The sequence below is a fragment of the Strix uralensis genome, chromosome 4 (assembly GCF_047716275.1).
Source record: "Strix uralensis isolate ZFMK-TIS-50842 chromosome 4, bStrUra1, whole genome shotgun sequence".
In the NCBI taxonomy this organism is placed as follows: Eukaryota; Metazoa; Chordata; class Aves; order Strigiformes; family Strigidae; genus Strix; species Strix uralensis.
Window position 1 is genome coordinate 106,905,343 of NC_133975.1, and position 14,030 is coordinate 106,919,372.

Sequence of the window (14,030 nt, forward strand, 5' to 3'; positions counted from 1 at the left end):
AATGGGCAGTGTCACTGAATTGACCTTCTCTGGCTTCTCAGTGATCTCAAGTTTAATACAGAAACCAACTATTTTTTTTTTTTTCCAGATTTGGGTAGTCACCTGAACTCTGAAATGTTTCAGCACAAGTAAATTTCTGGACAAGTCTGATGATAAGAGATGAGGGATCCTACAAGCTGGAGTCCCTTCCTTCCTCGTGCATCTCACTCCTACCAATCTGTTGCCATTTCTTCTGCAGAGCCTTTGGGCTTCTGCACATACCCCGTGGAGCCCTCTTCCCCTACACCAAGTAGCTTCGTTCTCCTGCCAGTTCCCTGCCTCTCAGCCCTCCTTCTCTTCCCTTATCCTCATCTCCCTCACCTTTGCTCTGCTGCTACCTGCTCAGGGGTCCAGGCACTTCAAAACACAAAATCAAAGTACATGTGCTCAGGGATGAAAGAAGACACATCAGACTGTTTCCTCAGCAATGGCCCTGTCCCTAAGCAGTGTCTTTCTCCTCGCCCTCATCTCCCTTCTCTCAGCTCTTTTACTGCTGGAATTCACAATGCTATCAGTCATAAAGGTTAAGCTCCAGAGGGCAGAGATCAGCTCTCTGAAAACCTGACCTCAGCGATGACGAATTTTTATGTTAAAAGGATCGGGTTTTTTTCTCAGCTGTTGCATCAGACATGGGTGACGGTTGCTCCTAGGCAGTCATATCCTCTCACCGTGCAGTATTGCAGCTGTGGCAATTGTGTGTTTCACCTTGTCAATGGTTACTGGGTCTGAAGTGACTCCTTTGCTCTCTCACCCACCTTATGGTGCAGGGATATTCCTCCCCTTCCCTCTCCTCCTGATGAAATGGTTTCCCAGCACCAAGGGAGCCAGGGGATCTGACACAGAGATGAGATGGCCACAACTGTCTATCCCAAACTCTTCCTCCTACCTCCTCCTCCTCCCTGCCCTTTGTCCTGTCTCTGTCACCCCACAACCACCACCTGATAAAGCACATGCTGTGAGCTCCCTTTAGTGAATCAACTCCAGGATTTTTCCTGGGACCCCTCCTAAGGCAGCCAAGATCAAGAACAAAAGAGAAGCGCCTTCTCGGTGCCTCTCCATCCCCCCGCCGAGGCTGTGCCCTAGACACTCAGAGCTGCTCTCAGCACAGAAACATTTACATCTTTTACAGCACTCAGGCTCTACTTCTCACATTTCTCCCCCAGCAAACACCATGGCCGCTTCAGAGTGTGCCTGGGGGCAGGGCTTGGGAAAGGACTGGGGAATCACGACTTGAGCAGGGTTGTATGGCTCTGTTTACACTGCAGGGCCATATCTCAGCTCCCTGACTAGCTACAGACCCAAGAGAAACCCCCTCTGCATTGCTAACCCACCACTAAACAGTCTGCTGCGGATCCAGGGAAGGGAGAACTGGGCACGGCTTGCTAAATCCTGGGCTCCCTGAGGCAGTGCAAGTTAGTTCCTTGTGGTGTTTAACCCCAGCCCCATCTGCTCCTGCTTGCTAGGTGTGAAACATCCCATCCCCCGTCCTCCCCTGCCTGCTGTCCGATGCATTTTCCCCCTGCTCCGGACCGGTGCAGAAAGCTGCCGTCCAGATCCTCCTGCACCCCCGGGCTCCCAGCTTCTACCTCCGGGTGGTCCCCACTGCCCCCCTGTGCTGCCACTTCCCTCAGGTCCCTCTCTGCCTACTGGCCTGTAGCTGGGATGTAGGGAGCAGCCTGACAAGCCTATCTTTCAGTGCCTCTGGGGGGTAAGCGGCCCTGGGCGCTCTCAGAAACAAGCAGCAGCTGCCATGACCACCAAAAGAAACACAAAACTGCAGCCTTGACTCTTCAGCTTGCTTTCCCTCAGGTTTCCCATCTCATGTCTTAATGCTGCCCTGTTTGTGTGATGTTGCGTAATGAAGCACTGCCAGAACAGTATCACCTTCCTGGGCTTTCCAAAACTGAATCCGCCATTTCCTGCCCATGTTTCCAGTCTCCAGCCTCTTTGTATGTGCCCTTGCAGCTTCTTCAATCTGGGATCACCTGCAACCTTTAGCCCTCTCTCTGATCATTAGTAAGGAAAGGGTAATGGAGACTCCCATCCTGAGTTTCAGCTCTGCCTGTATTAGGCATGAACTAAAATTCATTTTCAGCCAGATCAGCAAACTGAACTGACTGACAGAGTCCCCCACAGTCCTGTGCCACCCCAAAGCAGAGGGTGGGATTGGAGAACCAAGTGGGAGCAAACAGCAGAGGCCAGCGTGGCTTAAACCTCCATGGAGCCGCACCACCGGCTCCTGCTGTGATATCTTAATGATTCTGCCTTCTCCTCCTCCATGCTCTGTGCCTTAATTAGCCGTTCCCCCTCCTGTGGGCCAAACTGCTCAGCTTTCTTTTCAATCCTCCTTCCTCGTGCTTTGCCTCTAACAGTGTCTTTCTACTGTACACTTCAAAGGCTTTTTTTGCTGCATCTCCCCCGTGCTGGCATCAGCTGGTAACACCCCAAAGCAGGCCAGGTCTGCCATGAACTCACAGTCATTGAAATGGCTTCAGGCCCTTTGGATCTGGGCAAGAAACAGGCATGGGGGAGGAGGGGTGGAAGGATTTTCACCATTTCACCTCTGAGAAGAGTTATTAGTAACACAGGAAAAGCGAGGGGGGAAGCAGCCCCCTCCTTCACCCACCCTCCCCAGCAGAGAGCCTGCTGAGGGCAGAGTGCTTTTATGTGCAAGTGGGAGGGAAGGAGAGTGTTAGGGCTTCAGAGAGAAACGCTTTGATCTTGACTTTGAATCTCCTGCAGTTACCGGCTCCCCCCCCCCGGCCCCCCCTACGACCAGGACCCCAGGATGTGGCCAAGACTCCCAGTCCTTGCCCGACGCTGTGGTACTGTGCTTGGTGCTTCACGTTTAATTCCCTCCTGTGTGCCTGGGAGCCTTGGGGAGCACGGGCACAGTGCTGACACCAAGTTCAAACCTTCCCTCTGTCCTGGTTTTGGCTGGGATAGACCTATTTTTTTTTTTCCCTTCTTAGTAGCTAGAATAGTGCTGTGTTTTGGATTCAGAATGGGATTTGATATCAGAAGAACGTTGGTAATGTACTGATGTTTTTAGTTGTTGCTAAGAAATCAAGGACTTTTCAACTTCCCATGTCCTGCTAGTATGCAGGTATACGAGAAGCTGGGAGGGAGCACAGCCAGAGCAACGGATCCAAACTGGCCATGGAATACTACATATCCTCTAATGTCATGCTCAGTATATAGATGAGGGTTGATCAGAAAGCTCACTCTTGCTTCTGGAACTGTGGTTTCAGGATTCTCTCTTCTCTGGGATCACTAGCCAAAAATGGGCTGGGCATCAGTCAGCGGGTGGTGAGCAATCACATTGTGCATTACTTGTTTGTATGTTCTATTATTACTATTATTATTATCATTATTATTTTTATTTTATTTCAGTTGTTAAATCGTTTTTATCTCAACCTACAAGTCTCCTTGCCCCTCCAATTTCATTCCCCATTCCCTGGAGCAGGGGAGGGTGGGTGAGCGGCTGCCGGCCAGGTTTAAACCACAACACCCTCCCATCTCACAGAGCAGGAAGGACAAGAGAGCCCAGCTGGACAGAAGCCAGAAAGGAAAAGATCCCTGCGCCAAGCAGAGGAGAATTAGAGATGGGACCTCTTGTCAGGGCTCTGCTGCCCCAGGGCAGGGGACAGGCAGACCTGGCTCTCCTGTGCACTCCTGGTGCATTAGACTGGGCAGTCCTGAACATCACCCAGAAGAAGAACTGGGAGGCAGACACCATTAGGAGAGCAACAGAGTACTCTGGGTGACTCTCAGGGGACAGCACTAAGGTCCCCTGGTCCCCAAGGAAGGATCTTAAGTCAGAGAGAGAAGAACAGCAATGGGGGCCCTGGGTGTTCTCTACAGGATGGGAAGGAGGTGGCAGGAGGAAGGGGAATGAACCTGAGCTCTGAGTCACTGCAGAGGAAGAGGGTGTCAGGGTGTGGGAGAGCCTTAGGGGCCTCCGGTCTCTTGTCCAAGATGGGACCTAGTGCCCAGGCCAGCACTCCTGTTTCCCTTGGGAGATGAAACTCCTGGCTGGGCCTTGCTGCCAAGCTGTCTCGAAGTTCAGGCCATGTTCTTCTGCCCTCTGTGCTGTCCCTCTGTCCTCAGTCACACAGCTGAAATCACCTCTGTTAACTGCTCTCCCTTGCTGAGGTTGATGCACTCAGATGTCCCTGCCCGCCAGTTCTCACTTCAGCACCACTAAATAGATTTTGCTCCTTGCATCATCTCCTATAATTCAATCACTCCAGCTTTGTTGCTCCTGGCTGAAAACTCCCTGTTGTTTGTCACTCTCCCTCTTGGTGTGAACAAAATTGTCTATCTGCCCAGCATTGTCCCAGGGCATGCACAGACAGGAGGGTGCCTCACAGGACCTCTCTGCAGAGCTCAGCAGCCTGTCTATTTAAGCATTCCTTTAAGGTCTCCAGCATAGGCGCAAGGCAGTGGGTTCAGAGATGGTTTCAGGGCTGGGAATGAGAAGTACCAGATGTTAACCCCAAAACAGAACTTCTGTCATTCAGTTTGAAAAGTTACTACAAAAATTGGGATGGTCTCCATGTTTTCGAGGTCCCTGTTGGGCACAGTCATACCAGAACTCCTTGACCTTCCTTCCCCATAAGACTGGTGGGCAGACTGCAGCTGCAGCAACCCTATTTCTGTTGACAACTCAGGCTGAAAGGTCTGCTCATTACTCTTTTCTCGTGGAGCAATGCTAGGCCCAGGGGAGAAACCCTGCCAAGACAGCAGACACTTAAGACTCTCCTGGAAGCTCCCATACTCTCAGTCCTGCCAGTCTCTCAGCAGTCCCAGCTCCCCTGACTCCCTAGAGGGATGACAGCACTTGGATTTGGACTCTGCAGTGCTCTGGAGTGAGAAAGATGGGAAAAAGAGAAGCCAGGACATGGGTAATGGCTTTAAGGGGATGGACATGTCAATCTAGCCCATTTATAGATCATAGATGGATCACAGAATGGTTTGGGTCAACCTGTTCCAATTCCAGAGGTGGTTTTGGCAACCGGTCCACAGTCTGACCTGCCCCAAATGGCATTTGGCTGCCCCATTTCAGCCATATCTCATCCTGTCTGAATGGTCTCCTCTGGTCCAGCCATGGACAGCTCTGCAGTCGGTAGGGTGCTCTGACTCCCTCCACTCCTGGAGGTCCCCTAGGTGGGAGTGGAGGTGGGACTGGGTACCTTTCCTGCTGGGGGGGATAACTGAGTGTTTGAATGTTGTCCCCATGTGTGGCACTGTCGGGATTGTCACAGTCCAGTGACAGAACCAGAGGAAGCCCTACTTTATACAAGAACCCAGCACCAAGTCCTTGGGACACCCTTCCTCGTGAGGTTCAAACTAACAAGAATTTTATCTGCTGAATATGGAGGTTGCTCTTGACCTGGGAGAAGACTCCGTGCCCAAACTTGGAGGAGTAAAATCTGCCTTCCAGTGCAGCTGGAAACAGTGCCCTGAGACCCATGCGCAGCTGGACATCTCTGCACCTTTGCTCTGGGCCTTGTCTGAGAGAGGATGGACTGCAGCAGGCAGGTTAAAGCACAACAGGCAGAAAAGCTTTTGGCATCCAGAGCTGAACTGCAAAGGTCTCCATGGCCTACTGTCATGCTGAAGCATCCTGCACCAAATCAGGGAGCACTCTGGTCCCCCCACTGAACTCCTCCAAGGAACAGAAAAATGCTAACTACTTGTTTATATGCTGGAAGCCGGTGTGTGCAGTCATCTGCATAACAGAACTGCCCAGGCTGTCTCTTTGTGTGTTTTCCAGCTCCTATGTTAATCACTGACCCTGCTGACTCGGGCATTTACCAGTGTCTCACTGCCCTGTGAGCACCACTTTGCATTTGCAACCAAAGAAGTTAAAAGGATGAAGGATGAGAAGGGGAGCTCAGCAGCTGTGGATATGAACACCAGCCCGCCTGGGAAAAGATCCAGGACTGGCCAGGTTGATAGCGAGAGTAGAGCTGGCTTTGGAGATATGAAGATTGCCTGAGGGGGGAAAAAAGCTCACCAGGGGATGGTTTAGGTCTCTCTTCCTTGCGCTGTAGCTTTTCTGTGTTCAGGCAGAGTGACCCCTTTGAGCACTGAAGGCTGGGGTTCAGTGTCAGCTGGAGTGGTGGCTCCTAGCTGAGGATGGGAGGACTCACAAGCAGCCAGTCCACAGCTTCCAGGGAGCCGGTACCTCCTGTCAAACCCTCCTCGCCTGGCCTCCCCCTTCGCTCCAGGGTATGTGCTTCTGGGGGAGGTAGGACACACAGCAGCCTTGATGTGTGCTGCGGTCTTGCTCTTGGACTGACATGGAAGGGAGGGCAGCAGGAGAGAGAGCCAGGCACATTTCCCCTGTTGGAAAGGTCGGTGTATAGTTTTCTTCCCAAATTGCACAAGAATCCCATATGTGGTGTCTCCATGAGTCCTCTTGCCCTCTCATTGCCAAAGGCTGCAGCAGAAATGAGTGCCACAGTGAGGTTCCCCATGGGTGGTGGCATGCAGGGAAGGAAACCCTTGCCGTTTCTGACATCAGGAGTTACTTTGTGCCCCTCACTGCAGGGTGGGTTGTGGTGGGTCTCAGGCTGGTCCCCAAGGCTAGGCTGGGGAGAGGAAACCAGTGCTGCCTGCAACCAGAGATACTACACAGAACTACACAGAGATACCAGAATTACACAGAGGACATGAAGCATCGAGACCAGCTGGTGAAGAGCACAGCTCTTCCCTGTTGACCAAGCTGTGCCCCTTGTCATTAAAACACACCCAGCCCTCACACCTAAGAGCAAGGGCTCCCTGGGGTCCCGTTTTGGGGTGGTCTAGCTTGGGATGAGACAGGTCCTGGAGGAAGGTCTAGGGGTTCTGGACTTGAGGTGAAGAGGAGGTGGGGTGGAGTTGGCGTCGGCAGCTTAGCGATGCTGGAGTAAGGTGCCTGGTGCGTGGGCTGTTTGCACAGACCCACGTGATGCCCGAGGGATGGAATGAACCCATTGTGCGAGCGGGAGTTAAGGAGGGGGACCTCGACCCCGAGATTAGGCTGGGGAGGCAGCGGGGCAGATACAGCGGGAAGGAAGGCTGCTGCAACAGAGGGCCCAGGCATGGGCAGGCAGATGCCAGCCTGTCCAGGAGGCTGCCCAGGGCTGAGGGCAGGGAAAAGCTGCCGTCATTTGGGTGCCTCCCACAGACAAACGAGAAGATTTTGAAGGACAGCAGAGCTGAGCTTCGTCAGCCCTATGAGGCCGGGGGTCCCACCAGCCTTGCCTTACCGGGGGAAGGACAGGCACCCCTTAGGGAGGGGAGAGGAAAGGGTAACTATCTCCTAGCTAGCAGCCTGGAGGAAGGACCACGGCCTCGGCAGGAGCGAGAGAGGAGAGGGGGCAGACACACACATGGGCTGTGCCAACCCCGTGGGATACAGTGACATCCACTCGGGACCTGCCTGCTCCTCGTGGGACACGAGGGGAGCCCCATGCAGGCATCCAGCTCCCACCCTGCAACCCCAGTGGGCTCCGTGGCCTGGCACGGGGCTGCAGGCCCGGGCGGGGTACGGGGCAGGAGAATGTGTGGGGCGGCAGGGTGTCGGGTGGGCAGCGGGGCGCAGCGGGGCAGGGCGGCGGCAGGCGGCGGGCCCTTTAAGCGCGGCGGCGGCGGGACAATGGCCATTATCACTTTAGCTTTGGAAGTGACCCCCGGCCCGCTCCGCTTTCATCTGGGCCGGGGCCGCGGGGATGGCCCGCTTCCTGGCGGGGGAGGGGAGGGAGGGGGCAGGCGGGGAGGGGCGGCCCGGCCCGGCCCGGCTCGGCCCGGCGCCGCACGCGGCCGCCCGCTCCCGAGGGTCACTGCGGGGCTGGCACCGGGGCGGCGGCAGCGGCGGGTCCGCGCCGCTTCCTGCCGCCGCCCTTAAAGGTGCGGGGCGGCCCAGGGCGCGACCCGACCCGCCGAGCCAGGTGAGTGCGGAGCCGGACCGGGCGCCGTCGGGGCTGCGGCTCCCCGCCGGCCCTCCCTAAGCCCTGACCCCGCGGGCTGTTCCGCCGCGGCGGGCACCTTCCCCCGGCGAGCGAGCGGGCGGGCGCCCCGTCCCGTCCCGTCCCGCCCTGCCCTCGGTCCCCGCTCAGCGGCTGCCCGGGCACCGGCGACCGCTCCCCCGCCCCAGGGCTGTTGGTCCCTTTGTCTGCCGGGCGAGGGGGGCGGCCACCAGCCCGTGCTCCCACCCGGGGCGCGGGGCTGTCCGCGACCCGCGGGCGGCTGCACGGAGCCGCCTCCGCCGCGTTCGGGAGAGGCGTGAGCGGCCGTGGGGGCGGCCGCGGGTACGCGCTCACGGGTGGACGGAGCTGGAGGCGGCTGTCAGGCGCTGCTCGCACTCGAGCGGTCAGTACCCCCGCCCGAAAGACGGCTGAAACCAGGCTTAGCTGCAGTGCTTTGGCCTAGGTTAAGGCGGGTCCGTGGCTTTTCTCTCTCCAGGCGAGTGCTGCCCCGTTTCTGGGCTTCGGTGGAGATGTGGAGATTGGCAGACGGAGCAGGCTTCTCCCGTGGCCAGTGCTGCTCACCCACCAGAAACCCCCCGGGATTTCTAGTGTGGTGATATATCTAGCCCAGACAGCTCCTGGAGACTACAGCTTCTGTTGTGCAGTTACGGTGGTTCAAACCTCCTCCTCTCAAATGAGAGCCTTGGCCGCTGGGGCAGCCTGAGCCCTCAGCTGGGGCTAGGAAATGAGCTACCTAACCCAGCTGGGCTAGGGTGCATGGACACCCCTGCTCCTGCGAGGCACTGGCAGTTCCAGGCAGCCAGGGCGGTAGGGGCTGAGGTCTCCTAGATTCCTGCTGGCGGGAGCTTTTGGGGGCTGACCCGGGGAACTTGCACTACTGGATGCCACCAGCCCATCAGTTTAGGTGAGGGAACGTGATCTGCAAGTGTTTGCTTATCTGTTACAATGCAAAAGCAGCCAGGTTAGGTAAAACCTCCTTTATCAGTGGTGAAAAGCTCCCTTCGTTACCTTTTGGTGCTGAGGTGGTTTAGGGAGCACTTGTCTGTCGTGTTCAGCTGGCTTCACTGGGGCTGTGCGGGGAAAAATGTTCCCTTTGCAGCAGGTCCTCTGTGTTGAGAGCTGCTGGATTTGATCTGGCGATGAATCCAAGCCCCCAGCTTGGCTGACTTCTGCTTCTGATTTACCTGAGCCCCTCTCCACCCTGCCCCAGGAGCTCATCTCTGCTGTTTCAGCTGCAGGTTTTGCCTTAGGATTGCTTTTGAGGTCCTGTTGCTCCAGGCAGCAGGAGCTGGCAGTGACATTGAGGCTGTGGTGTTATCACTGAAGGAAAGGATTAAATCCTGTGCCTCCAGGTCTCCCTCTCACCCTCTCTCCTGCCAAGCTATAAGGGGGTGGGAAATGCCCACCAGACCATAAAGACCAGGGTTGTTGCTGATGCTCCCTAGCCTGAGGCAGCTCCTTACCCCCTCCAGGGGAAAGGCTTGCCTTGCCTTTCCTGGCTCTGCTGGCGAGTGAGTGCTCAGCCAGGCTGCGGGGGCTGAAGGGAGGCTGTGGCAGCTGCTGCAGGGGGAGGTGTCTGGCCCTGAAATGGTTTGGCAAGACACAGAGAAGGAGGACTTGGGCTCTGCCAGCCCTGCATCTCTCCTGAGGGATGCCTTTGCTTCAGCTCCTCGAGCACATGTTGTTCACCATGGGCTTAGTCAAAATTTCTACGAACTTCCAGAACAGCAATACAGACCTGACCTGAAGTGACAACCCCATACTTGCTCAGACCAGGTTTTTAGGACAAGTTTATCTCCCCTGCTTCACAGCTGTGTGCATTCTCCTTTGTTGTCTCTGATACCTGATGCCCCACAGCTGTGGAAACAGCTGTAACAGGGGCCTGGCCCCTGACATGCAGGAGACCATGAAGGAGCTTGGAGCAGGGGAAGAGAGTTGATTTGGTGACTAGCTGTGCCCTGATTAAAGGCAAGGGGGAGCAGCAGCAGCACAGGAGGCTTCTTGTGGTGAAGTAGCTGGGATGCAGCCTGTGTGATTCTGTGATACCTCATTTTGTTTGCTGTTTGGTCATGGCCAGGGGCCATAGATACTATGGGAATAATAATCATACCTGCAGCAGGGTGCAGGGCTGAGAATCGGAAGAGGTCAGGAGGGACACTTGCTTTACTGCAGAGCTGCCGTTTTTCATGCCTGGCTTTGCTGTTTCCCCATTTTCCCGCAGAGCTGCGAGTGCATAGTAATACCTGTGAAGTGTTGTGAGAAGGTGGGTCTCCAGCTGGGATGTGAATCAAGTAGACTACAAAGTGATGCCCTGCATGTCGAGGGAGGCATGTGAATGAGCCTTAGGAGAAAATGGAACAGATTGGGTTTCTTAGTTGAGTGAAGTGTTATAGTCCTCGGGAGAAAACTGGTTCAAGAGGGAGAGATGGGGCTGGCTGATGAGGAAAAGGTGCTGAAGAGGGGTGCACTGATGGACCTGAATCATGAAGCAGGAACTGCAGTTGTGAAAGCTCCTGGAGTGGCGAGGGCAGAGCCATGTAGGCATCAGGACCACAGCTAACAAAGTGGGGTGTGCAGGTTTGACCCTTTGGATTGCCTGAGTGGGAACTGGCCTGTGGAGGGAGGAAGGACAGGACTGGGATGGGCTCAGGCAGGGAAGATAGCTCCATACAGTCTCTAAACTACCCACCCAACGCTCATGCTCTGTCTGCAGTTTTGGGTTGCCTCCTACCTGGTAGCTCATCTAGGAGAAGCCCTCCTTTTGTGGCTTCATCCTGGCTGGTGGTGTGTGTCTGCTGAGCAGCAAGTGACATCTAGTGTCAGCTCAGGCAGCAGTAACCTTGGCTTGGGCTGGCTACGGCTCTTCTGTACATCCCAGGTTCTGTGGCAGCAGATTTTTTGGTGCATTCAATGGGTGTGGCTGCAGTGCCCTGCTCTGAGGGAGGGGGCAAGCTTGTTGCCCCTTCTTCTGTTGGGCTGAACACCTTGAGTCAGGTCCCTCCACGCCCCTACGCAGTGTGGCTCTGTCACAGGTCCCTTCCTGCAGAGATGACAAACGTTTCCCTCTTCAGGCTCTCTTCTCTCTGGGGGCTGGCAGTGGGGTGGTAAAAGGAAAGAGATGGAGCTACTGGTGAGAGAGCCAGGTGTAGGGGTGAGGCTGGGCGCAAAGCCAGGCGTGCGGGGGTAGGAGGTGACCTGTCTTCCCACCCCGATGGACGCAGTTGCTACTGGAGGCTGTGTGCCATGCGTGCTGCCCACAGGAGGTCACTGCAGAGCAAGCTGAGCCCATGTCCCTGTCCCAGGTCTGCCTGTGGGGATCCAGGCTTCCTCCTTTGTCCTTGGGAGTGTGCGGGGGGGGGGGGGGGGGGGGGAGCTGTGGCCTTTCCTCTACCCTCTTTCCCCGTCCTGTCCTTTGGGGAAGAGCTGGACCTGGAGGCCAGACCCCTGGCAGTCTGGAGTGTGTGCCGTCTTCATCTCTAGTGACTTCTTTCTTTTTGCTGTCCTTTAGGATGATCCAGCGGCACCAGCTGGTGCAGTCTGTGCTGCAGGAGCTGCAGGAAGCCACCGAATGCTTTGGTCTGGAGGGCCTCACCAGTGCTGCGCTGGAGGCAGAGAGGACCCTGTCATCTTTCTCCCTGCCCAGCTATTGTGGGAGGCAGTTCCAAGAGGAGCTGGAGGTTGATCGGGTAGCCAGGAGCCTCTATCCTGAGGATGCCCCAAGTAACATGCTGCCTCTAGTTTGCAAAGGTGAGGGGAACCGCCTCTTTGAGGCTGCCAGCGTGCTGCTCTGGGGCAACCCTGGCCTCAGCCTGGAGCTGCAGGTGCGTACGGTGGTGGAGATGCTGCTGCACAAGCAATACTACTTGAATGGCATGATCGACTCCAAGGTGATGCTGCAGGCTGCCCGCTACTCCCTCTGCACTGAGGAGACCCCGGAGATGACCAGCCTTCCCATGGCTATCCTGGAGGCCATCTTTGATGCTGATATCAAAGCTACCTGTTTTCCTGGTACCTTTGCCAACATGTGGCATGTCTATGCTCTTGCCTCAGTACTGCAGTGTAACATCTACTCCATCTACCCCATGAGCAACTTGAAGATCCGGCCCTATTTCAACCGGCTCATTCGGCCCAGGAAGTGTGGCCCACGAACCTCCACACTCCACATCATGTGGTCAGGGCAGCAGCTCTCCCGGCAGGTCTTCAAAGCGCAGTACTTTGTGGCCGTGGTTGGCCTAGAGGAGCTAGAACCCACAATGCCTTCACCAGAGCTTCCTGTCCAGCCCATGAAGACCCTTGAGCTGCTGAACAGTGACCCCCAGCTGACTTACTCCAACCTGCGTGACCGGTACAGCATTACCAAGAGCACCTTCTACCGCTGGAAGCGCCAGTCTCGTGAACACCGGCAGAAAGCAGCTGCCAGATTTGCAGCCAAACACTTCCTCCAGTCCTGCTTTCAGGAGGGCAATATAATCCCCCTCCAGCACTTCCGACAAATGTTTCCAGAAATCTCCCGATCCACGTACTATGCCTGGAAGCATGAGATGCAGAGCATGGTCAATGGTGATGCCTCTTCTCTGGCTGAGGCCCATGGGTTGCAGGAGCTTCACAGGAATGTCCCAAAAAAGGCTGATGTGGATGAGCCAGCAAATTCAGGGGTGAGCTTAAGATGTCCAAGTCCTTCCCTAGACCCCATCCAAGCAGGAATCTTCATGCAAGGAGCCAAATCCTACCTGGAGAAATGCATTTCCATGAACACTCTGGTGCCCTACAGATGCTTCAAGCGCAGCTTTCCTGGCATCTCCAGGTCCACTTACTACAACTGGCGAAGAAAAGCAATCAAGGAGAACCCCAACTTCAACCCCCCCCAGTCTCCCTTGGATAACCAGAAACCTGTAGCAATAGGAAAGCCATTCCTGAAGTTGAAGCCAAGCAGCGTGCCTGTTAGGAAGAGGCTGAATGGAGAGCGGCCAGCACCCAAGAGTCTTCTGCAGCTCAAACCCTCTCTGTGCTGGAGAAAGCAGCTGCGAGATGTGGCCAAAAGACGGGTCCAGCAATGGCGCCTGCCATTCTGCAAGTACCGCCTGCGCTACCCGTCTCTCTCCTCCACAGCCTACTGGTTTTGGAAGGGCAGCAGCCAGGCCCTCAGGCAGCATCGCCTGCCCTGGACCAGCTCCAGCCGGCCGTTGAACCGGGTGGCTTCCCTGGCACCTCCAAGAGTACAGCCAGGCCTCAAGCCCCAGTGCCACATGGAGGTAGCCACCAAGCAGCTAAATAAGCCAGTACCAGCTACACCATACAACGCCACCATTTCAGGCTATGCCATGTCAGAAAGAGCCAACAACCGAATGTTTGTGATGGATGTGATTGCCACTGCCCAGTTCAAGGCACAGGCTAAGCTGTTCCTGCAGCAGCGCTTTGAGTCGAAGACCTTCCCCACCTACAAGGAGTTCAGTGCCCGCTTCCCACTTACAGCACGTTCCACTTATTACATGTGGAAGCGTGCCCTGCATGATGGGCTGACGCTTGTGGATGCCTGAGCGCTGGTTGCCAGCTGGCTTGGTCACAGCTCCTCTGCTGACGTGGCCTTTGGGTACGTCTGGTGGGGTGCCCAGGCTGGGGCCCCGCTCTAACTTTTGTTCTGGTTTGGTTTTGTTTTGTTCCTAGTCTATGGTTTTCTTTTCTGTGTGGTTCAATCAGGTATGGGAGAGTCTGTGCAGTGCCCATTCCTGAAGGAGAAGGCACTGAGCTGCCACAAAGGGGAGGGGCCGTAGGGTTGTCCTCTCTGTGTTCAGAGGGTGAGCAAGTGAGGGAGTACCATGCCAGTGTCATGGGATGTTGCCAGGCCTCTGGAGATGAAGGATGTGAAGGTCTCTGACCTGGGCACTTGCTTGAATGAGTAATGTGGATGTGCAGGATGAGCATGGAGGTGCCCGGTATCCCCTCCGTGAGCAGAGCAGCAGTGGCTCAGCTGGGGGTGAGGAGGGGCTTGGGGAGTGCTCAGCTTTACAGGAG

At 55.7% G+C, this 14,030-nt stretch overlaps 2 protein-coding genes across 2 annotated transcripts; both read left to right on the forward strand.

The window, feature by feature from the left end:
- Positions 1-7,421: 7,421 nt before the first annotated feature.
- Positions 7,422-8,429, forward strand: LOC141942022 (uncharacterized). The gene is given in 4 exon segments (XM_074864965.1): positions 7,422-7,587; positions 7,590-7,823; positions 7,826-7,979; positions 8,186-8,429. Coding segments are annotated over 4 exon segments (798 nt in total).
- Positions 8,430-11,527: 3,098 nt separating this feature from the next.
- VRTN (vertebrae development associated) lies at positions 11,528-13,555 on the forward strand. The gene has a single exon (XM_074865214.1). The coding sequence runs from the start codon at positions 11,528-11,530 to the stop codon at positions 13,553-13,555; it is 2,028 nt and encodes a 675-aa protein (XP_074721315.1).
- The last annotated feature ends 475 nt before the right edge of the window (positions 13,556-14,030 follow it).